The 26,023-nt window shown below is 42.8% G+C and overlaps 1 protein-coding gene and 1 pseudogene across 3 annotated transcripts in view; both read left to right on the top strand.

The window, feature by feature from the left end:
* The window catches only part of Odad2 (outer dynein arm docking complex subunit 2), a 193,809-nt gene that overhangs the window by 144,888 nt on the left and 22,898 nt on the right, over positions 1-26,023 (top strand). For all 3 annotated transcript variants that reach the window (NM_001427763.1, XM_087590734.1, XM_087590735.1), the window contains 2 exon segments: positions 2,668-2,856; positions 4,765-4,986. In NM_001427763.1, coding sequence (NP_001414692.1) covers positions 2,668-2,856; positions 4,765-4,986 — 411 coding nt within the window.
* LOC148000223 (putative ATP-dependent RNA helicase DDX5) lies at positions 17,245-19,243 on the top strand (annotated as a pseudogene).

Raw genomic sequence — 26,023 nt, 5'->3', positions numbered from 1 at the left:
ACTATAGGCCGGTGTTGGGAGTCTGGCATGAAGTCGTTTATTTTAGGCATATTTGAGGACAGCACAATTTGGTGAAAACTATTCTGGTGAACATCAACCCACCCCCCTATGCACAATAAAGCATGCCTAAGTGTGTCTGGGGAGCAAAGTAAGCCAAATGCAGATCAGACATGACTACATTGAAACTCTTTGCAAATTCTATAAAGGTAGGTGTTAAAAATTAATCGAGGGAAAAAATTGGTCTAAAAGAGAATCTGGTGCTGGAAAATCCCTGCCACACAGACAGGGCAAAGGTCACCAGGTTAGAAAGCTGGTACGCTCCAGCCTTTTGGGTCGAGAAGGGGTTTTGTATTCCTTCCCTTGAAGGAACAACCGTATGCGCTGTGGGGGTTGTGAAAGTCAACCTTAGGAAGGAAAATGTGGAATGGAGAATGAGGGCATTAGGTCTAAGACAGAACACTGCTGAAACAGCAAAAAAGAATCGAGGCCAGGGTGGTGACTGCTTCCCCATCTTCACGGAAGTCCTAACGAGTGACCATTCTTCCCTCCCCTACTTTCCCCATGTTCCTTCTGAGAAACCTCATCAGGCAGGGCATTTTTTTGTTGGAGCAACAGTGACGTATGTTGTGGTGAGATACAATTGGCTGAGGATTTAGGAGCTTGGGATTGGCTCAAACACTGTATCAGCTTCTTCACTGGCCAATAAACTCACATCTGCACCCTGATAGAGAATCTGACGTCCCTGGATTCATCATGTGACTCTGTGCGCTCCCTCACCCCCTCCCCGGACCCTCCCCCAACACACACACATCCTCTGTCCTGTTCCGACAGTGTACTTAACATTCCAGGCTCCCCTACTGCGTATTTGTGGGGAACATCTGTGACTTAAGCGAATGGTAACTGCTGGACACTGCTGTGACTAGTGAGTAACGGACAACAGGCCCACCCGGAATTTAAAGTTCAGGGTAAAAGGCAAACAAGAAGCGATTCACTACCCACAATGATCCGTACTTTGAAGTGTTTGAGGAGCTGCTTAACTCCAGTTCACAGCAGAAGCCGGTGGACTCAGGTTTATGTGAGATACTGTAAGTGATCAAGTTGAGGCTAGACATGAAGACTGGGTTACAGAGAATGCCTTACTCACCATGCTTTGGAGCTTGGATTTTATCCTCCAGCAGGTACACCATGGAAAAATGAATAGGGGGTGGGGATGTAAAAATCAAATTGATGATTAGTAAAGCTCACATGGTATCTTGCCATTACACAGGATAGGATCTAGCTTCTAACTTTCAACATTTGTAAATTGGTTTTAAATTTTTAAATTAGTTTTAAAAATCTAAAATGCGATTAATCATACCTACTGGGCAGGATTGTTGTGAGGCTCAGCTGGGCTAACAGATGTATGGTTCCTACAGTGTCTTAAAAAATGTTAAACCCCAGTGTTCAAATCAGTCCATAGGATGTCTTGGCCCCATCCACCTGCTCCTTGGTGTCTGCTCACTGTGTTTCCCTACCATTTCTCATTGCCCCTGACCCCCGTGAAGGGAGGCTATGCCAGTTTGGTCTTTCATAAGATTCATAGTTCTGTCTCAGTCCACTGCTGTCAGTACATGCTCGCACCGCCACGCCTGGCTGGACGCTGTCAGGTATGCCCAAGACGATGGCTACACAGTGTATATCAACGCATCTCATTCACAGATTCTTGATAGAAGCCTCTCTGTTACCCCCAATTCACTCTTAAGGATTTTACATGGTTATTCCTGCAGATGTGCAGAAAGGTGCCAAGCCCACACGTGTTAATTGGCATTTTTGTTTTCAGCTCATAATGGAAACACGGGACCATTTGGGAGTCCATGGGAGGCCACATTTTTCACATTTCTGTGCTTTGTGCACATTAGTTCAGTGCTAAACTGTCTCCAGACACGGTGCTGAAGTATTGCCTATGGTTCTTAAGCACAAGAAGGCTTTGATGTGCTTCTCAGAAAAAATATGTGCTTGACAAGCTTCTGTAGATGAGTAATAGTGCTGTTAGCTATGGTGTTGATCTTAATGAATTAAAAATACATATGAGCAGGCCCAGCACACTGACTCAGCTGGCGAAGGCTCTTGCTGCTAGGTCTGACCCCTGAGTCCTGAATTCGAGTGGCAGAAGGAGAGAACCAACTCCTACAAGCTGTCCTCTGACCTCCATGAGTGCACTGTCGCGCACGTACCCCTAATACGTAAAATAAATAAATAAGATTCTTTAATCTCTGGAATAAGGTGTGTCAAAAAGAAACATAGATAATACTGTTACTGTTCACTTGGCAAAAATATTGTCTCCAGAAGCGTATCAGGATCTAACCCTATGTTTCCTGAAAGAGTGGTTCACTGTTGGCCAATTCGATGCTTGCGATGACTTTTTACAGCACCCTACAGGTTCTAAAAAAAAAATGTATTTTGTTAATTGCTCAGTAGCTCCTATGGCAAATATTCAAACTGAAGTGTATATACTTACTGTGTACATATTCATTATTATACATAAGCATACACATATATACATAGAATTTGAAAATGCAGGACTATATTAAACTAAAATATTTTGTCTTAAAGTTTATCTAACATCCTTATCAATACTTTCCACCTTTTTTAAACGAGTGTAAGAGAAGGTGTTTCTCTGTTATCTAGGATGCTGGAGAAATGGTTCGCTCCTTTGTTGGTGGTCTGGAACTTGTTGTCAACCTACTGAAGTCAGACAATAAAGAGGTCCTGGCAAGTGTCTGTGCCGCTATCACCAACATAGCAAAAGACCAGGAGAACTTAGCTGTTATTACAGACCATGGAGTCGTCCCTCTTTTGTCCAAACTCGCCAATACAGTAAGTGGTACCTGTTATCATGGGATTTTCTCAGAACACAGCACGGTGAAAGATAAGAGATATGAGGTCTAGAGATCTGGGTTTGGGTTTGGTGCCCATTGCTGAGGAAATACAAGATTTTCTTCAGTTCCTTGAGCTTCCTTGAGACCGATAGACACAAAGGCATATTTTATATGCAGAATATTAATATGCAAGATCTTTGTTAAATACAGTTTTTTAAATGACTCGTTTGCAAGCAAAGCTGTGGCAAATACACGTGCTGTTATGTAAGTAGCAGCCGTCCTCCCCGCTGCTGCCATTGTTCTTAAGGTAGCTGCTCATTCCAACATTAGAATGGGATTGCTCTCCTCCCATCGTAGAAGCCTGGACTGCGACTGACTCAAGCCACAAGGCTTTGGCAGTGTTAGTCTATTTATTTAAAACTCTGCCAGCTAAAGCAGGGCCTGGAGACAATGACTTCACCATGCCCAGAACCATCTGAACCAAGCTTGCAGTACCACTTGGTAGGAGAGTAACAAACCAGACCTGCAAACACTGGAAGAAGAATCCTCAGGGCAGGATACCCAGGACACCCAGCCTCTCTCTCAGAGCATCTGTCAGACTCAAGGCAACACATTCTGTGAGTCAAGAGAATGGGACAATGGAAAACTATAGCATGCTCAGTTATTCTATAAATCTGAGATAACTCTAGGCAGAAAGTCTTGTCTGCGTAAAGAAAATACAGAAAGGACACTAGAAAGTCTAGTAGATATTATCTGTTGCTCTGTCTTCCCCTTTTCAGAAATTAAGGTGGAATTTGGGGTTCTCTACAGGTAAAAGCACTTGCCACTCAAGCATGAGGGCCAGAGTGTAGATTGCCATCACCTGCACAAATGCAAAGTGTATACATTGGCCTATCTGTAATCCCAGAACTTGGGAAACAGAGGTGAGGGGTCCACAGCAAGCAGGCTAGCTAGAATAGCTGAATAAGCAAGACCTGGGTTCAAGTCAAGACCCTACCTCAATTTATAGCATTGAAAGTGACCAAAGGCAATGCCCAAAGTCAACATCTGACCCCTAGGTGCACCTGCATGGATGCAAACACACATGTATGCCACATATATACACATGCAAAAACTGCAGTAAGAAATAAATATAGGTTGAATAAGTGGAATTAATCCACTCATCCCAACTACATGAAGTACTCCTTGAAGAATATACAGCATTCTAGGCATATTTTTCTTATTAAGCAACTTGATCATTTATAAGGTTATTTTTACCTCTTATGTATGTGTATGTGCGTTCACATATGTGTATATACCGTAATGTGCACATGGAGGTTGGAGGACAACTTTTCCATGAGAGTCCAGGACGGAACTCAGGTCGCCGGTCTCAGGGGTAAGCCCATTTACCTACCAGTCATCTTGCTGGCCCTAATTTGTAAAATTTTGTATGAGGTTTTGCTTATTACTCAGTAGGCAGTCAAGTTTCCTGAAACAAATGACCGGTTTTAAACACCTGTTTCATCTTTGATAGCACTGATTACATTCAGCTCATAGAAAACTCAGCAAAGCCAAGCCCTTTAACTCCACCAATCAAGAGGCAGAGGCGTGCAGATTAGAGACTAACCTAGTCTACACAGTAAATTCAAGGTCAGTCAGAGCTACACCATGATCCCCGCCTATCTACAAATATATGTGTACACTTACGTATGTATATATGATGTATAAAGAAATATATAAAATATATTGAAGTATATATGTATGTATGTGTTTAGAAGAAAGAGAGTCAAAATTCTAGTTCCTTCAAGGTACGTCCTAAGGAGCCAGGGAGTGCTGCTGCACACTCCCAGGCCTTTCAGTGGACAGCGCGTGCAGTACATAGATCTAGCCTCACAGAGTGGCTACAGCTCTCAGTCGTTTCTTCCAGAATAACGACAAGCTGAGACGTCACCTGGCAGAAGCTATCTCACGCTGCTGTATGTGGGGAAGGAACAGAGTGGCTTTCGGGGAGCACAAGGCAGTGGCCCCACTGGTGCGTTATCTGAAGTCAAATGACACTAACGTGCATCGAGCTACAGCCCAGGCCTTGTACCAGCTCTCGGAAGATGCCGATAACTGCATCACCATGCACGAGAACGGTGCTGTAAAGGTACGTGGCTTCAACAGGGTGTGATCCAGTGTATAAACGTAGGCTGGAAAGACGTTTAAGGAACGCTATTCTACTAAAAAAAAATGACTCAATGGGCAAAGTAAGATGTTCAAGCACAAAGACTTGCGTTTGGATCTCAGGCACCCCTGTAAAGGCCGGGTCTGGTACTTGCAGGGTTGGGGTGGGAGTGGGTGGGTGTTGGAGTGCGGGGAGAGACAGGAGGATCCTGGGAGCTCAATGAACAGTCAGTCCAGCTAATGTGTTGACTTTTGGCCTTCGGAAATGCCAACCTCTGGACACACACATACAAAGAGAAGAGCATGTTCATGCCTTTGCCACATCCACAACACAACTTTTTGCTAAAGGGACGTTTAGTTACACAAAGCTATCTGCTCACCAGGTCACAGCTGCATCTGAACTCCACATCATCGTGGTTTGTATTAAAAAACTGTATAGAGATGGAGTTCCCTTAATCAGAGCCTATGTGGGTTCTTAGCAATGATTCCCAAATTTGAACTACATTGAACACTGCACAGCCCATGACCTTTGATAAGCATTCATGAGCCTCTGGGATGCAGTGTTTACCTAGCACATAAGAAATAAGTGACAGATACATCCGTCACCATTTATGAACAGCAAGAGAAGTGGCTGGAGCAATTCTGAACCAAGCCTGTAACAGCTATGGCCTAAGAAATCTGAAAGTAGATTGCCTTGTCTTTATTCTGCATCTGATTCGATACACCAGCTTCCGTGCTTAGGAGGGACTTCTCATACAAACTTGAAAGACACCTATTATATTTGAGCCACCTACAACGTCTTGATGGTGACCAATACAGAAGTACCCAGGACACTGGGCATATAGTACATGTCTAAATCTAGCACTGGAGAGGTTGAGGCAAGAGGATCGTAATTTTGGGGTCAACCTTGGCAAAGTGGTGAGACCCATGATGAAAGCAGAACAACCACCTCCAAAAAAAGTAAAAGCAAAAAGTAAAAGAAAAAAAAAACTCTTACAGAGTACATTTATCTCTATCAGGAAAAACAATAAAAATATTCTTTTTATAACTTGTTCCCTTGCATAACATAATTTTATTGTTTGCTACAGTAATTCTAAGCCCCTGTCAGCCAGATGCATTTACATGGGAAGTTGTAAGATGACAAGCATGAGGAATCTCCAGTTAGTCATCTCGTCAGGTCTAGATATGTCAGCATGAAACATTTTAGTCAGGATAATGCTTTGAAAATGCCAACTGGTAATTTTCAGTTGATTGTTTTAATTTATCCTTCAAACTTACTATAGTTAAAAAGTGGGATGTTAATGTTTCTGACATTAAACCCAATTTACATTTAAATACACCAATCTTTTCATTATAAATATGTGTATGACACATAAGTTAGATGCATGTGCTTCTTCGAGCAAAAAATAAAAAAAAATCTGGCATAAAAGTAACTTTTAACTAACATTTTTAAAAAGTATATTATTAAAAAAAGTCAGCATGTGAACGTCATTGCTGCAGAGTGACATAAACGTTGTCCCTTTTCTATGATTGCATTCACACTTCGCAAAGAAGAGAGGCCTGATTTTAAATTATCTGTTCTGCAACCGAACAAAGCTTGCACTGCATATGTTTTAAGTCTGCAGGGTTTAAAAACTGAAGCTATAAATGTTAAGTAGCCTCATAAGAATTCTGGCATATAGCTCAAAATGTTTCAAGTTTTGTAAAGCTTACGTGTTGTAGCCCATTGACATAATGGCATGCACGGAGTTCTTAAAGATTTCTTCTGATGGAGGACAATAGATTATAGAGGTCTAATCTGACGGTTTAAGCACGAGTCCTGCCACTGGACCGAGTCATCCATACACTGCAGGTGTGTTAGAACAGAAGACAGAAAATTATGGAGAAAGGCAGAAACAAGAAAGTGAAGACATATGTGGAACGCGATGAGCTTGGAGGCTTTCCTGGGTCATATTTAGAATTCATAGAGAAACTTCCAGAAATCTTGTACTTTGTTTCTAACTGCCTGTCATTTTCATCAAAGAATAACTGGAGAGAACAGGATTAGGGGACTGAACAACAAACTCATTTTCAATAGTGGCAAAAGGTCTGGAGAGATGGCTCAGTTGGTTAAGTACCTGCCATACAAGCCCTAGGACCTGAATACAATCCATGGCCCCCATGTAAAAGCCATCCACAAGTGTCTAAGCCCAAGCTGGGGAGGCAGAAAGGGACAGATCCAAGGATCAGATTATTGTCAGCCATCCTCCTCAAACCAACAAGCTCTGGGTTCGGGGAGAGACCCTGACTCAAAACTAAAGTGAGAGTCAATAAGGAAAACATCACACACACACACACACACACACACACACACACACACACACACACACACACACGAGAACATTTACAGTCACCACATACAAATTAAACAAACGCATAAAGTGATAGAAGAATGCCATACCTGTGGGAGGTATCACACAGGTGTAGAGCGTGCAGCTGAGAGTGCAGGTGAGTGGGCCTTTCTGCATTTCCACCCTGTGCCGAGCAGCAGACCCCATGGGTCTTGGGAGAAAGATGTTTGCTTCTCTGCTCACTTTTAAAGCCTGTAAGCTTGACTCCATGGGAACTGGTAGAATAAACCGTTTAGTAATTACTTTGTTACTTTGTTAAGGAAAGCCTCTAGGATTAAGTCAGGCCTCACATTAATAAAAAAGGTTCTACTCCGTGAATGAGGCAAGAAAATGCTGATGTAGGCAGGCGTTTCTGTCCCTGCAGTAACTATGTCACAGTAAACACATAGAAGCTGTCTTTAAAAGAGAAAAAATAAAACTTTAGCTCAGTGGTTTTCAACCTTCCTAGTGCTGTAACCCTTTAACACAGTTCCTCATGTTGTGGTGACCTTCCAGCATAGCATTATTTTTCCTTGCTACTTCATTCATCTATAATTTTGCTACTGTCATGAATGGTAATGTAAATATTTTTGAGAGAGGGGTTTGCCAAAGAGGTCACCACCCACAGTTTGAGAATCACTGCTTTAGACTCGCATAAGCTTCATTTACTCTTGTGATACATTCCTGGCTATTTTGCTCTTCTGTTCTGTTCTGTTTTGTTTTGCTTTGGTGGGGCTGGATAGCAAAACAGGGCCTGACACATGCTAGGCAAACACTGTGCACTAACCTGCCTCCCAAGCTCCACTCCTGGCTGCTGTGTTACTGCCCCGCTCCGTTCAAAGCCTGACGGTCTGACCACTCAGCTGCAAACATCCCGGCTGTAGCCGCTGAGGAGCAAATATCAACAAGTTCTGACACAGCCACCAGAACCGTCCTATTGTCCTAGTCACACTTCATGGCAGCGTCACTTCCTGGGCCCAACAGTTTTCTCAGCTGTTTTGGCTGGCACGGTCTGCCTCACACTGACAGATGCTGTCCAGTACTCATGTGAAGTGCAATTCTAGGGGCAGGGATGAGAGTCTCCTCGCTCACGTGTTCAGCATAAAGGCCATGTGAAAAGCAAGCTTGTCTAGTAGACATGGAACGCCAAGCCAAGCATGGTGGCACCTGCCTGGAGTTCCAAGACTGAGGAAGCTGAAACAGAAGACTGATTTGAGGCCAACTTCAGCTACAAAATGAGAACCACTACCCCCCATCTCAGAACGCCAAAACCAAACAAAAGTAGAATGCCAAATGACCCATGTATACAATAGTAATTTTTCTACAAGTCCCAGTTTAGGGAGAGATTAAAGCAGGTAACGTTGGTTTTAGCAATGAATCTTAGTCCAGTTTATCCAAAATAGCTTTAAATGCACAGTCATTATAAAATTGTAAAATATTACATTACTTTTGTTGAACCAAGTCTTCAGAATTTAGCATATGCCTCACTGTGTCTCTCAGGGCGGAGCAGCCATGGCTGGAGTGTTCCGTGAGTGGGTGGCAGTGTCCTCAACTGAATAAAGTCAGTCTAGAAACACTACAGGGGAGCACGATGCTTCAGGGAGACAAGGAGTCCCGCATAAACTAGACTCGTCATCTCTACCACACAGTTTAGAGATGCCTAGGGAGTGTCTTCATTTTTACTTTGAAGACCTATAAACTAGGAAGAGGCGCTGTTAAAGAAAGCATGAAACTTTTAACAAGTTACCCAGGACCAATGGAAGAGTGGGTTTCAGATGGTTTCATGTTTAAAATCAGCTAAGAGGTCAACAAGGATTTCCTAATTCAGTTGTATTGAAAAAATAATCCTGTGTCTGAGGCTTCTCCAAATAGAACCACTTTTAAGTTTGCACATCGCTCTCCTGCCCTACATATAATGCAATGAGTATAACTCAGATAGATCCTCTATGATTTGGGGCCTTGAATCATTTCAAAATCTTGTGGCTGAGCATACAGACTTGTCTTTTGAATATTAGATTGAAAGGACAAGAAGTCAGATACATCACAGTTGCTGGCTAACTAGTACAGTGTCATCCTGAGGACAATAGCACAAGGAGGGGAAGAAATTGGGTGTGGTTGGGGGGGATAAACAACCCTTCACTAAGGCAGGAAAAGGGATCAGGCTGCAGGCGATGAGCATCTAGGGAAGGCATTGAGCCTTTCCCATGGTGATATGACAGTTGCTTATGTAGATGTCTGCAAAAGTGGCTGTATAGCTCAAGAAGAGGCAAGAGACTGAAAAAAAAAAACTGCAGAAAATACAACCAGAAATACGCCACACATTGGCAGAAGACAGGAGCAATTCAACTTGGACAGAGCAGAAAGGGTTGCCCTGGCTGCCTCCTAGAAGCCATTCATGCAGCAGTCAGCTAGCCAGCAGAAGGAATCCAGAATCACCCCTTGCGTGAGGAAAGAGAAGCAACACTTCTGTTTGTGAGTCCTGGGAAGGAACTTTAGAGACAGGGCTTCTCACAACTGATGGTTAGTCTAAGTGTTTTCGGTCTATCAGACTTCTTAACTAAGCATTATCATTTCAAACAATTTATTCATATCGCAGATATTCCAGAAGGTCAGGATTGTCCACTAGAGTAGAAATGGCAGGTCCATTAAAAACACGCCACAGAGAGTCCTTTCTTAGATTAATGTGTCCTCTCATTTTTATTATTTCTTTGAATACTTCAGGGAGGGGTCAGCAAGGTTATATTCACATTTAATATGATGTTTGCCTCTGACTTTTTTTTACCTCTCTTTCTTAACTTTAAGAGATCTTTCTAGCATAAATAAGGGATAGTTGTCAGTGGGTTCATAAGTCTAAAGTACGCACTCCTGTAGTACACACACATACACATGTGTGCACAAAATTTTCATCGATTCAACAGAATGACCCCAGTGCGTTCTACTATGCCTCGGCGATCTGATTCTTCTGCCCCCTAGGTTCAGATAGCATGCATTTTGTGTGCCCTGTTTGTCTCACTTCCACTCAGCTTAATTATTTTCACATTTTGTCCATGTACTTACTAAAGGTTCTCTGCCCCTATCTCAGTCTGTCTGTCTTGACTCTGTTTTTGTCTCTGTCTCTGTCTCTCTCTTTCTGTGTCACTGTCTCTGTCTCTGTGTCTCTGTGTCTGTGTCTGTCTGTCTGTCTGTCTCTCTATCTCTATCTCTATCGCTGTGTGTGTGTGTGTGTGTGTGTATGTGTGATATATGTAAGGGTCTACTACTCCATGCCTATTAATATGAAGCTCAGAAGTTGATGTGAGGTCACTTTCTGCCATATAGATAGATAGATAGATAGATAGATAGATAGATAGATAGATAGATAGGATAGATAGAGAGGGAGAGAGAGAGTTTGTTTTTATTATTTATTTATAGATGGAATCTCTATAAAGCTCTGGTTTGGAACTCTCTAGGTAGACCAGGCTGACTTCAAACAGTGTGCTTGTGCCTCAGGATATCCAGCTTTTAGCTCATGGCAATAGGCTAGGAGGCAGGATGTGATTTTAATTTTCTTGTATCTGTTGAGCCTTGCTTTGTGTCCATGGATGCACTCAGTTTGGGAGAACCTTGAATGAGGTGCAGAAAGTGTTGTTATTATTTCTAACTTTTACAAACACCTTCTATAAAGGGCCCACACTTTCAGCTACCATAAATACATGGATTATATATTATAAAAATGTTTTTATATTTTTACTCTTTCATTTCATAGACCCTGATCACACTCATTTCCCAGTCCTTCCAGATCTACTCCTCCTGCTTTATAACCCCCCCACCAAAAGAAGAAGACAAAAGAGTCTAATTTCTGTTGCCCCATGCCCCATAAACAAAACTAAGTTTTCCCCACGCACACCCCAACATCAATTGTGGGGAGCTAACTTCAGAATCCTTATTACAACTTTAAGAGTTTTATTAATGTCTTTCTGTCTCGGCTGTTACTGTTTTGGGGGGTTGGAGTAGGGCAGGGGATAGAGGTTAGCATATAGGCCTTCTATGTAGCCCTTTCTCATCTGTGAGTCTGCAGTCATCAATACCGTGGCAAAAGCAGCTTCCTTGCCCTTTACCATGAGCAGGAGCATGGATCGTGGATTTTCACATGGTCTTGTGTATCAGCAAATCCCACGGACTGCAGAATGGTCTGCAGTGGCAGTAGAGACACAGACATCAACACAATCTTCTGCCACAGCATGAGGTGCAGACGCCATCATGGCCCTCAGTGGCTGTACAGGTCATTTACATCAACATGGCCCCCAGAGGCAGAACAGCCCATGGACATCCACAAGACTTTTGGTTCAAAGTGGATGTCATAGGATGTCACAAGTAACAATCCATTCTAGGTTATGTTCTGCAGCTCAGTGTGTCATGTTTCCCACAGTGTGGTCCACTGCCTTATTTGCCTGGAAGCAATATGGAGCCTGCTTAAAAAAGAAATGCATGTAGGTTTCTCACCAACCCACAGGAATTTCAGCGTCACGAGAGTTAGATCACCCTCTCTGTAAGTCACCCAACCATGCAGACCACAGGGAAGCAGAGACTTCAAGGGAAACAGAGAATCCCAGATAGCAGCAAATCTTCCAAACAAAGAACTGAAATCACACAGTGGGAATTGATCGTGCATTTAGCATGTTCCAGTAAGTGACATCATGTACATACACAGGGACAGTTCCTTCATATGGACTTGGGGTAGGCAGGAAGATGGAGAACTTGGCTTTTCAGAATCTTTGTGTACACCAGACAGTCATTTGGGGCTACTCAATCTATTCCTCATCAAATGTAAATAAGGAGAATGTGCTACTTAAACATGGTAAAAACTGCAAGCTTTGAAAGTATGAACATATTGGATCTGGAACACTTGCCACTTCCGCTATCAACCCAAACCACATTACTTCTTTTGAAAGGCTCTGAAAGAAGATACTGGATGGTCTTCAACAGCATCCTGACCTCTTATCCTCTGAACAGAAACACACAATGTGTGCTTAGGCTCAGTGGACAAGGCTACTGTGCTTGCATTAGGCATCTGCTGCTTGCCAAGATTGTCAAGGACTTTGGGTTCATCTTGGGGGGGTTAGGCAGAGTGTAACAACCTCCCCTGGGTTAGAAGTGTAGAACCTGTACCTCACTCACCTGCTAGATTGGAATCCAAATTTCTGTGGGGTTTCCAGAGGAGTCCCATACAGCCTAAATGTGAGCAGCACGAGACAGACCCAAGTGAGGCTGCCCTTTCACATGACTGTAGACACTGAACATTCTTCCCACGGCTGGCTACCAGGCACCTACATTCACACGTATCAACTTTTCCTGCAAAATTGACTTGATACATTTGAAAGTTGACATGTGTGTACCATTAAATTAACTTTTTATACCCTTCCAAGCCTTGTTATATATAAAAATAGATTAAAAAAAAAACTGGTTTAAAGCAGAATGTGACTTTTTTCTTTCACTGACTTTTCTAAGCACCCCTTAACTATTTTATATTATCATCTAAAAGTCCCCATAAGTCTGATTCGGTAAAATAAACTTTCTTTGTCTGGCATCACTGACATATTTCTTCATATCTCACAGAGACATCACCGTGCTCAGTGTCCTAGAATTTGACGAGCCAGTGCACAATTAGTCCATTGGTCTCCTTAAATAATTACTGCTCTTTTAAAATGTCAGTTTGCAATGCCCAGCTCTCCAGCCACCTCCTAGTAAGAACAAATGCACGTAGACGCCTCTAAACCAGGCAGCTGCTCTTTCCTCTGGCCTTCTGGGTATCGCACTACAGCATGCAGCACACTAACATTCAAACTATGTATCTAAATGGATCACTGAAATGGCTTATGCATTATCCGTCCATTATAGTGGTTCCAGTGGTCTCTGGTTAGCTCTTGGGACTTTCGCACCCACGTTACTAGGTTGTTTCCATCTCATTCTAACACTTTGAATGCCATCTCGAATTGCTTTGACATTTTTATAAACTACTGCACTAGTTTCAAATCTGATCCAAGAGATTTTTACATTTATCTTAGCTACCATTCTCTAGTTTATTCTAGAAAAATATATGACGTGTTGTTACCTTAAGTATAACCACACCGAAATTCTTATAGCAAGTATCCAGCCTTCTGAGAAACTGGCTTGTGGGTAACTTTTGTAGACTTTTACATGCACCACAGAGTAAGTGCTTCCAAGAAAACTCCTGGAAGGTTGGTGGGAATGATAACCAACTAAAGCTGGGCATACACCCACAAGCAGGGCTGTGGTCAAGGAGCACAATTATTTTTAGTAAATTATTTTAAGTGATTTTTTTATTCCATTATTTCATGCCAAATGAGAGCTCAAATTAGAACTTGGATAAATAGCATTGCTTTTTCAGAATTTTAATTAACTCACTTGAATTTTCTCTCATTATTATTTATATTTAAAGACCTCACTATAGATAATTACTATGGGGACAATGACTTTATAGATTCTTCCCTTTCTTTCCTTTCTTCCTTCCTTTCCTCCATTTTTTTCTAGACATTGCTACTTAAACCCAGGACCTTGAATATGTTAGTCAAATGATCTTCCACTGAACTACACCTCTAGTCCCTATAGAAGTTTTCCTTATCGGCCATTGTATGTGTTCTTCAGTTTCCTGTTTAACAGACTAACCCTTCCGATGATAGAATACAATTGACTGCTTTGTGAGAGGGCAAGTTCTACTTCACTATATTCCAAGGTTCTGGCTACAGACTTTACTGAAACCAGAGGACAATATGCATTGCTATTTGTTGTCAAGGGTAACCACATAGTAACTCGTGAGTTCTATCAGTAAGGTGCTGGCTGCACAACCAAGAAGAGCTAAGTTGACACATGAAAAATCCCTGGGCACGGTGATGCAAGCTTGCAGGCCCAGCATTAGGGAGGTAACACCGAGGAGAAGCATGGAGCTCCCTGGCTAGCCAGCCTTGCCACCTGTGTGGGCTACAGTTCTAGAGAGAGACTAGAACTAATGAGAGACTCAAAAGCCAAGGTATATAATTGCTAAGGTGTGGCACCCAGAGTTGACATGTAACCCGAACATGCATCTTGATGATAAGAACTATCTGGCAAGAAGGATAAAACTGAACTTTGAATTAATTTCCTTCACTCCAAAAAGCACTAAACAGCAGAAAGACAGAATTTGCTTCAGTTTTCTAATTGCTGTCTGTCTGAATAAAAAATGGGTTATATTTTCAGTTCTTGGTTTTTGTTCGTGTGATGGGCAGAATAGTCCTTTTACAGTTACAGAAGAGCTTTCACAGTGAGGAATCAGGATTATATGCTAGAGTTCAGAGAAGCCACTAAAACATCTAAATCATACCAGGCATATGATCCTATTGTGTTTTCAGAGAATAGATCCTAGAGGAGTCCAGGGACCGAGAGAGAAGGAAGTAGATCTTCCCAGGAGACGATGCTTTGCCACTGCATGAGAATAGGGTGACCTAAACAGGCCTTCCTAGGGAGATGTGGGGAGATGGGGAGTCTGCTCACCCCAACAGTACATGGATGGGGCCATTCACCCCCAAAAATCCACCAAGAAGATTGTCACCTCAAGAGTGCAGACCATTCACCCACAAGAGTGCACTGATAAGACCAAAAAAAAAAAAAAAAGGACTCCACCAAGTCTAAATTAATGGACCAATGAGGGTTTTACAGTGACTCTAGAGGCAGCTGTGTCATCTAAAAACATCATCCAGCAGGGCGATGGACTCCTTTCAGCAGTTGCTTTCCTAACTTTCAGGCAGGGTCTGTGAACCCTTGGGCTTCCTTAGCAAGGATGGGCTGCCCCAGCAGTGAATATGTCAATGCTGGGGAAACAGCCCAAAAGGGACCCAGATGCACTGAGTCTCACTCAGAGAACTGCCTGTCTTCGATGTGATTTTTCTGCTGTATGTGTGCAGGAAGAGAGGTCTTTCTATGTTCACAAGGTGTGATTGGCTAACATGGGGAAAGCCACAGACCTATGTGTCCTCTTTAACAAGACTTACTAACCGTGTAATCAGATGAACCTATAACACTCATGAGCAGTGTCATCAGGTGAGCTTGTACCCACTAAACAGTGCTTAATGGCAAATGTCTATATGTTAAAATATGTTTGCTTCAGAATAATCTATTTTTGAAAGAATAGCAATCAGTCACTGAGGTTGGCCATTTGTTTAAATGCTTCCTTCCTAACCTCATTGATCCCCACTGTGTTTAACCTCACAAGCACTGTCCCCACTTTAGAGATAGAACTGTAGTTGAGCACCTTGATGCATACCTACAACCTTAGCACACAGGAGAAGGAACGGGAGGCATGCTCCCAGCTCAGGGCCAGCCTTGTCCTGTATAAAGAGTTCCAAGTCAGCCAAGGCTATTTAGCATGACCCTGTCTCAGAAACAAAAATGCAGGACCTTTGAGATGGCTCATCTGGTAAAGGCTCGAAGCACCAAGCCTGACATGGGTTCAATTCCTGACTGCCATATTCAGGCTGTAGCATACAGGCACACTCCCTACTTCCTGTCAAATAAAACAAATCAAATACATTGTATAAACAGAGAAATGAACCAAAAGGGCGGGAATCTTAGATGTACAGTTCAAAGTCCCATTTATACAAAGCAAGAGTCATACTGTAAGCAATGAAAATGACTTGGAGAAGCTTAGGAATCAAAGAGAACGCTCATGGGCCAGGAAGCTGCAGAGTACTAAGAAGACTTCTAGCATTTTTTCATACCCGTCTTCCCTTCCCTTTCTTATCTGACCCATTTTATTATTTCTCTCCTGACTGGTTTTCTTTCTTTGTATGGTACTTCTCCTAAACATACACAGTCACCCAAAGCTATACTTTGCTTCTAATAATAACTCAAAAATCTCAGAAGAGAAACTTTGAATGGTCCAGTTTAGGTAAAGTATCTATTTTGTCTCCAATCAACTGTGGAAAAGAAATGTGTAATACTTTACAAAAGACTTCCAACATTTGACAGTGACAAACAGACATCAGGGTCATTCCTCATGATCTGGGATGTGTAAGCCATGGGATCCAATCCTTGGACCCTCTAGCAGAGAGGTTCTCAGCTTAGCTGACATTCTCTGCCTTTTATCGTGCATTAGCTAGGTGTTCTAGAGTTTTCATGAAGTTGTTACACAGATAATATTTTACCTAATATTTTACTTCTAGAATGTTCTACCATTTTTGTTAAGATGACAAATCAAATTCTTGCTAACAGTTTTGGGTAGTTTCATTATTTTATTTTTAATTAAAGGATTCTTCTATATGACAAGATTCATCAGTTAATTTGCAATAAATTATAAACTATGAAAGGTAATTATAATTTGTACTAGCCTAGACTTTTATAATAGTGACCCGCTCTTCCTCCTTCTTTCTCCTTCCTCCTCCTCTTGCTCTTGGTGATTATGAGACATGCTATATCCTCAATGTAAGTTGTGAAAACAGAAGCTCCTTCACTGCTTCAGGCCTATGCAATTCAGTCTTCATTTTGTGCATAAACCTGTGAAATATTCACATGCTGATGTGGGGGTTTCAAACCTCACGGGTTACTGAGGTTCTTTCTTATCTATCCATGTTGACTACAAACACAACTGAACCTTACAGATCTATCAGGCAGTCACTGAAGCTAAGAAAGCTTTGTATTGACCTCATTCCTTCCCATCAGTCCTTGGGTTTACAACTCCAGCTCTCCATCACCTCCATCCCACTGGTGACACCCCACTCCCCCACTCCACCCCCACAAAGGCTTCGCCATTGCCAAGGCCTCCTCTCATCAACTCACAACTGCGAATCACAACTGAATTCTCTTTCACTGGATTCCTCTCACACAGCACAACCATTGATGCCATGTCGAATTATTCTAGTGACCAAGACCTTGGCCAGGATTGAGAGTTTGGTGCACCTTGATTTGGAGGGAGTAGAACAGGACTCCTCTCTGGAAAGAAGTTTGGAATTCCTGGGGGAGAAACAAGTTAAAAAGAAGTGGAATCTTGATGAGCTGCCCAAATTTGAGAAGAATTTTTATCAGGAATACCCTGATTTGGCAAGGCACACCACACAAGAGGTAGATACATACAGGGGAAGCAAGGAAATTACAGTTATTGGTCACAACTGTCGAAAACCTGTTTGAATTTTTATGAAGCAAACTTTCCCGAGAATGCCATGGATGTGATTGCAAGGCCATCACAAGAACTTCACTGAACCCACTGCTATTCCAGCTCAGGGCTGGGCATTGCTCTCAGTGTGGATATGGTTGGAGTAGCTCTGACTGGATCTGGGAAAACATTATCTTATTTGCTGCCTATCATTGTACACAAGAACCACCAGCCATTCCTAGAGAGAGGTGATGGGCACATTTGTTTGGAGCTGGCACCAACTCGAGAACTGGCACAGCAGGTGCAGGAAGTCGTGGCTGAATATCGTAGAGCTCATCATTTGAAGTCTATTTGCATCTATGCTGGTGCTCCCGAAGGACCACAGATTCATAATTTGGAAAGAGGTGTGGAACTCTGTATCGCAACACCTGGAACATTGATCGACTTTTTAGGGTGTGGGGAAACAAATTTGATGAAGCTGATAGGATGCCCGATATGGGATTTGAACCCTAAATAAGGAAAATGGTGGATCCAATAAGACCTGATAGGCAAACACTAATGTGGAGTACAACTTGGCCAAAAGAAGTAAGACAACTTGCTAAAGATTTCCTGAAAGACCACGTTCGTATCAATAGTGATGCACTGGGACTGAGTGCAAACCGTAACATTCTTCAGATTGTCGATGTGTCATGACGTCAAAAAGGATGGAAAAACGTTTTCGTCTGATGGAAGAGACCATGAGTCACAAGGAGAATAAAAACATTGTTTTTGTTAAAATCAAAAGAAGATGTGATGAACTTAACAGAAAAATGAGGGGAGATGGGTGGGCTGCCAAGGGCACCCATGGTGACAAGAGTCAGCAGGAACATGACTGGGTTCTAAATAAATTCAAACACGGAAAAGCTCCTATTCTGGTTGCTACCGATGTGGCCTCCAGAGGGCTAGATGTAGAAGATGTGAAATTTGTCATCCATTATGATCGCCCTCAGAGGATTATTATATTCATTGAATTGGAAGAACTGCTCACAGTACCAAAACAGGCACAGCATACACTTTCTTTACATCTAATAACATAGAGTAGGTGAGCGACCTTATCTCTGTGCTTTCAAGCAATCAAGCAATTAATCCCAAGTTGCTTCAGTTGGTTGAAGACAGAGGTTCAAGTCGTTCCAGGGGTAGAGGAGGCATGAAGGATGATGGTCGTGACAGATACTCTGCAGGCAAAAGAGGTGGGTTTAATACCTTTAGAGACAGAGAAAACTATGACAGAGGCTACTCTAGTCAGCTTAAAAGAGATTTGGGGGGGGGAGGGGTTGGGGATTTAGCTCAGTGGTAGAGTGCTTGCCTAGCAAGCGCACAAGGCCCTGGGTTCAGTCCCCAGCTCCGGAAAAAAAAAAGAAAAGAAAAGAAAAGAGATTTGGGGGCTAAATCTCAGAACGGTCTTTACAATGCTGCAAATTACAACAATGGGAGCTTAGGAAGTAATTTTGCATATAGAGTAGTTGTAGGACTGGTAATCCAACAGGCCTTACCAGAAGGGTTATGATAGCACTCAGCAATGTGGAAGTAATGTTGCAAACATGCACAGTGGGATGAATCAACAGGCATGCGCATATCCTGCTACCGCAGCTGCCCCTATGGTTGGCTATGCAATGCTAACAGGGTATTCTCAGTAAGACTTTAGAAGTATATGTAAGTGTCTGTTCTTCATAATTGCTCTTTATATTGTGTGTTATCAGACAAGATAGTTATCTAAGACACATGGGAAATGCAGAAATGACTGCCGTGCAGCAGTAATTATGGAGCACTTTTTTTTTGCTATTTAAGTTGTATATTTCTCTTTTTTTCTTTTTTTCTTTTCTTTTCTTTTCTTTTCTTTTTTCTTTTCTTTTTCTTTCTTTTTTTTTCTTTTTTTTTTTCCGGAGCTGGGGACCGAACCCAGGGCCTTGCACTTGCTAGGCATGCGCGCTAACACTGAGCTAAATCCCCAACCCCAAGTTGCATATTTCTCTACATTCCTGAAACAAATTTTAAGGTTTTTGGTTTTATTGGTTTTTTTTGTTTGTTTGTTTGTTTGTTTGTTTGTATTTTTCTGTACTAGAAATGAAAGATCCCACGCAGAGAGACCCTTTCTAAAGTCGCGGGAAATCTCGGACCCCAGACACAGAGAGACCATTTTGGATGTAATAAGCAAAGGCGAGGTTTATTACGGAGATCTATTACGGGGATCTCCGGGTCGACAAGTATCCTGCGCAGGAGACAGAGGTGTTGACCCCGAGCTTCCAAACTCGGGGGTTTATATAGGGGAGGTTAGGGGCATTCGCGAGGTTACACATGATTGGTCAATTCAAATGGTGCACAGTTATTTTCGGCGCGAAATTACATCAGTTCGGCAGGCAGGTAGGGTGGCTCATCTCACTCAGGGGGGTGAAGGAAGGGGAGGGGGTGGCTACAGATGGTCAATGTCCTTGGGGCTGATAGCTGGTTTGGCAAGTCCAATCTCTGGCTCTCCCTCAGGCACATCCGGCCCTGCACATCCGGACTCTGACAATGAGTAACCTTTTTAAAACTCTAGTTCTACAGAAAATGCAGGCAGGGTTTTCACAAAAGTAACTTTACAGTGATTTCAAATATAATAATGAAGGCAGCGCATGGCCTTCCAACAAAAGATATTTGAAGACTGAGAAAAGAAAGCTTCCTATCAGCTAATAGTGATTAAAAGCATTAAAGGAAGGCATTAGCACCTAGGCCTGAGGTGTAGCACAGTGGGAGAGCACTGGCCCAGCAGGGCCCTGGGTTCCATGCACCACAGCAATGCATGGAATCTGTCTACCTGGCTGCATTTAAAACTCCATAGCAAAGGTGCATGAACCTCATAATCTACCGGAAGCTTTAAAAAACAAGCTGCTTCATCCAAGTTGCACAAACCACTTCTTGGGTAATCCTCTCTTTCCTGAGCTCGGTGTGTCCAGGACCCATTGCTCCATCTCCATTCCTGAGACATGTTTTCAGAGGCTGAGACTTACGTATAATAATACATATAATAAGGTTGCTCTAGAACCACTGCCAGCTAAGGACAACGTCAGGCCTGAGAATATCAGAGTCCACGAAAACATGACTTTGTGTTGGAGAACTGGTCTCTTCCTTAACATCAGCATGTGACCACGTCACCACAGTTAGGAACACTAGGCTGAGCAGAGTCAATCACAAATGGAAGAAAAGATTGGTGCTGGGGAGCCTGATCTCATCTAAACTGCACCCAGACTGATGCCTCAGACTTAAGTAGGTTTGGTTATTCGGCTCAGGCATCGCAAGATAATGCTGACATGAGTCCGACAGCACCCTGCTGAGCTACATGTCCGTCACCACTGGTCAGCGGTGGTTGTACCTCACAGACAGATGGTTTTTTATTGTTTTAGGTAACAAATGATCCATTTCAAAGAAATAAAATCTCAGTCAATTCTGAAGAAAGCATCGATTCCCACTGTGAGAGACCACTGGAGAGAGTAAAAAACATTGGAGAAGGCACAGGAGAGCAAGCTAATAGACATCCTCAGGAGAGAGCACCCTGCAGATTACCTTGGCCAATCAGGATGCCAACAAGTTGAGGATGCCAGACAGAGAAAGCTGCCCCACTTCCTATCTATATTTGCTTCTGTTCTCATGTAGCATTCAGAAATGTTGGCCTTCTCTGTTCTCCCAGCCTGACCGTTTTGCTAAACCACAGAGCAGTACGGACAGCTCCTCGTGACCCGGTTATACAGTGCATTCGTCCTTGAGCTCACAAAGAGTGTGTCCTCTCGGTTAGCAACAAAATGCCCACAACTGTTAGTTTTCATGTTAGAAAACGTAGCAGGAATGAAACTTTCACTTTGGTAACTGGCAGCTTGTGGACTCAGTGCACAAATGCAGGCCGGATCATTCTTCTGGCCCTCAGCTGACCCACAACAGTTTTCATCAATAAAGGGCTAGTCACAGATGAACGTAAGATTTACTACCAATAGTGATGGCGTTCCAGGCTTCATGAATAAGCAGCTTTTAAAACTGAGAAAATAGCTTCTGTTTTCCCTCAAATACAGCAATCCTCTTACATACAAAAAGTAAAGAGGGCTTGAATTAGCACCTTGGGATCTTTAGTGTACCAGAAACATGCATTAGCAGTTCCATCCAAGACTCCTTCTTTCCACCTCCTTCAGGATCAGTCAGGTTTGTTAGTTTTTAAAAAATTGAAAATGTAGTGGAATGTTCAGGAGCTCCATCATCTGTATTCTTGGCCTGTCGCTGTGGTATAAGATGTTTCATTTCGAAAGGTCTTTGGGCACAAATGTGAAAGGACTATTAGGGTCCTTCCCTGGTTATTTTTCTTTTCTCTTCGGAGATTCGAAATTTAAAGCTGGTCTGCAGAGGCTTGTATTCATAGCTGAGCATAATCGTAGCACATGATGTAACTTGGTGGATGAACAAGTCCATCAAGATGAGCCTTCGTGCTCCGTCACTCGCTAGAACATTTCTTACATTTTGTTTTGTGTGTGTGAGTACGTTTCACTTGAAGAATCAAATTAATTCTAACTTCCACAAACATACGTGCAAACAAGCATATGCCAGACTCATGAGTGACAGGAGGAGGGCCAGTAAGGTGGCTTAGCACTTGGAAGGGCTTGCCACCAAGCCTGAGGACCCGAGTTCAATCCCCAGGCTCCACATAGTAGAGGGAACTGACTGCCTCATGTTGTCCTCTGAACCCCACATATGTGCTATATGGACACATGTGTACAAGCACACACATACTCACACATTACATTATTGCTACAATTATGTTCATCTATAAATAAAAGCAAAGAAAATATCTCCAACATTTTTGTTAGTCTCGGCAGACCAGCTTTAAGTTTTGAATCCCCAAGGAGAAAAATAACTGGAGAAGGACCCTAGTATTCCTTTCCCCACAATGAAAATCAGCATTTAGTTTGATGTCTTGGTCTGTTTGTTACGCGAGGGATTGTAAGACATAAGTTAAACTGTCACCCTAACCACTTCATGTGGCAATGTTCCTACCAAGCCACGCTTTCCTTATTGTAGAAAACCTGATGAAACTTCTGTGAAAATAGATTTCCAAGGAGATTTTTTCCCCTTAAACTGTCCTTTGCCAGAATGCACTGGCATTCCTCATTTCATTTTGCACAAAAGGAAAAGTGGAAAAGCTTGTAAAAAAAAAATACCTATTATCTCAGCCAAAGGAGGCAGTAATGTTTGTCTAAGATGCTGAAGCAGCCACAGCTCTGAGCGCAGCACAGGAAGGACCAGTGGTCAGAGGGCAGGAGAGGTGGCTATGTGAGCAGTCATTCAAGTGTTGTAGCAAGTTATCCCTCTGTGTAAACGCACGTCCTCGGCTCTAAACCACTCCCTCCATTCCACTTACATAACTCTCAAATATCTGCTCAGGGAGGTTTGGGATCTTGAATGTTCTCCATGAGCCTAAATTAAGTATCAGTCCACTTTTTAATTGCTGTCACAGCGTGCCTAAAGCTGAATAATTTGTGATTAAAAAAAAAAAGGCTTTATTTGCCTCAGATTTGAAAGTAAGGTCTACTAAGACCAGGCTCATTGATTTTGCTGACCACCGTTTGAAAGATGGCATCATGGTACCCCCAAGAGGGAGATCACACAATGACCCTGGAGGCTAGAATGTGGGAAGTCATGAACTTCTATATCGGTTCTCTTACAAGAATGAAGCAGTGTCCATAGAACTGTGTATTTTTTACAAAATCTATTTATTTAATGTATGTGAGTACACGGGTGCACTCTTCAGACACACCAGAAGGGAGAATTGCATCCCATGACAGATGTTCGTGAGACACTATGTGGTTTCTGGGAATTGAACTCAGGACTTCTAGAAGAGCAGTCAGCACTCTCAACAGCTGAGCCATCTCTCCAGCCCACAAAGTGTATAATTCTCATGAGAGTATTACATTCACCTGAGAAAAACTGGGGTCTCCCCATTTATTGCTTTTAACAGCAGCCCCAAAGACCCCATGATTTCCCAACTTCTGGAAGTATATGGACTCCACTTCTTAAAGTTCCTTTCAGTTACTAACAGTTTTAAATTGGGAACGGTCCCCTTGATAGACAGGCTAGGAAGGAAAAGCATTTGAGACCCAAGGTGCACTTAAGGGTTCACCACTTCTTACCATCACCGAGCTTCTAGAACACGTATGTGGAGAACAGATGACATCCAAATCACATTCAAATCACAGCAGGTAGCATCAGTCCAGTTGTCCTATGCAGAGAAAGCACAGGCTTCTCTTAACTTATTCATTCAACTACACTTCCCCACTGTGTAGTCCAGGCTGGCCTGAAACTTGCGGTCTGCCTGTCTTCGCTTCCTAAAGTCTGTGACTCAGCTATTCCCTTCAGATTCCATGATGACTGAATTCCATGTGACTAGATTCTTGAGAATAGAGCATGAGAAATAGCGTCTACAACTTGTTTCTTCCTGCGGATGGAGCACGTTGTATTCATAAGCCCCGATTCTAGTCCTGAAGGCTGAGGGATAGCAGTCACTGTAGAAGCTTTGAACTCTGAGATCAGCTAACACATAGCCAAGTGATGCTTTAAGCCCAGGGCCCCTTCCCCACAGACACATTTCCAGAGTGTCCCTCCACTTAAATGCTTATACCAAAGTGTTTGGGATTTCTTGATATTTAAGAATATTACCATATTCAAATGAGACTCCAGTGTAAACACGAGAGTTACCTACGTTGCGTTACACACATAGCCCAAAGGTAATTTTCTTTAATTTTTTTTTATTGCGCCTACCACTTCTGAACGGTTGGTTACATGAGGCCAGATTGTGGAATTTTCCACCCATGACATCATGTTCTGGTTTGGGAACGTTTTTGGATCTCAGGAGTTTGGGTTGATGATGCTGACCGTGTACAAAGAAAAGGAAGTTTTCAGATTGTTACGGTGCAGCATTTGGGGGTTTTATGCTAAAATACCAATGGTTCACCCTGAAGAAAATTAACACATGTGGACTACGTCCTGGCAATCATATGCTACATGCTTTTGGGTAAGTAACCTCAGGTATAGCCGTGATGGAAAGTGGAACGGGGCTAGCACGCCCTTCCCACTCTTAGCTGGCATCTGCGTGTTTTTACTCGCTACTAGTCTCTGTAATGGCCTCCACCTGGGCTTACATCACTGCCCTTCCTGCACCTGGAATGTCCTCCCTTCCTGGAAGAATCAGGTCTGCACTGCAAACAGTCCCTGCACTAAACCTGCACTAAGTCCTTGGCCCTGTATGCTCACATGCAGTGGCTCCAGGGTTTCAGGTTTCTGGTCTCCTCATGAGGCTCGGTAGTGCCTGTGTTTATTCCCCTTTCCTTACCCCTCCATGGCTTAGTAAGACTTGTTCATCTTCTCAACCGTAGTGGTGTCATTTGTAAGCCCAGGAATCTAGGAAATTCTTTTTGACACTCCTACGGCCCCAGGGAACAAATGCAGCATTTGCCATGAACAAAATGCCACAGGTATTTGTTGACCAAAGCACTAAATGCTTCCCTTTTCGAGTCCCTACCACATAATGTGATATCCTAATATCTAAATACTCTGCAAATGTGAAGGCACAGTAAATAGAATCTGAAGAGGAATAGATAGTGACAAGAGTTTTCTTCTGCATAGCCACATAAGCCACAGACTTCAAACTGTTTATTCGAACTTTTCAACAATAGGTGGAGAGGCCGAGTTTCTACAGTGCACTTTATTCTCCAGGCTGTATTTTTAAATGCTGCTGGAGACGTCAAATTTTCTGTCCGTTTATCCTCTGGAAAAGTGAGGCGATAAATACGGGCGCTCATTGTGACGGCTGATGATTGCCAGGTGCTAATGTCTTAAATTGCTGGTGATTTTTAGGGACACCACAAACTGGCCACAATTTCAGAAGCCTTTTGGCAGTTACAGCTGGCAGCAAGCACACAGACTGTAAATTTAGAAAGTGTTGCTCCGTGCTTGAGAATGTGCCTCAAAGTCACCTTCAAATATGTCATGTAGCTGGGATCCTACATAAGCCAAACTGCCCTTTAGTATGTATTTCGTGGTATACGAAAAACTTTACAAAGCATGGCGGGGCCAATTTGTTGAGTTAAGGTAAAACATTCCTCACGGATTCCACCTGATACTGCCAAGTTGGAGAGCCTTCGTGTGTGATGCTTTCTCCTCACAGCCTTTGACTGTGGGGAAATGATTTGTAAAGCAAGTTCTACCCTTATTTCTTTTCTTTTCTTTTCTTTCTCCTTTTTTTCTTTATTAACTTGAGTATTTCTTATTTACATTTCGAATGTTATTCCCTTTCCCAGTTTCCGGGCCAACATCCCCCTAACCCCTCTCCCTCCCCTTCTTTATGGGTGTTCCCCTCCCCATCCTCCCCCCATTGCCACCCTCCCCCCAACAATCTAGTTCACTGGGGGTTCAGTCTTGGCAGGAACAAGGGCTTCCCCTTCCACTGGTGCTCTTACTAGGCTACTCATTGCTACCTA

Source organism: Rattus norvegicus, chromosome 17, assembly GCF_021556685.1.
Source record: "Rattus norvegicus strain SHRSP/BbbUtx chromosome 17, alternate assembly SHRSP_T2T, whole genome shotgun sequence".
In the NCBI taxonomy this organism is placed as follows: domain Eukaryota; kingdom Metazoa; phylum Chordata; class Mammalia; order Rodentia; family Muridae; genus Rattus; species Rattus norvegicus.
This window is presented reverse-complemented; position numbering and strand designations above follow the sequence as displayed.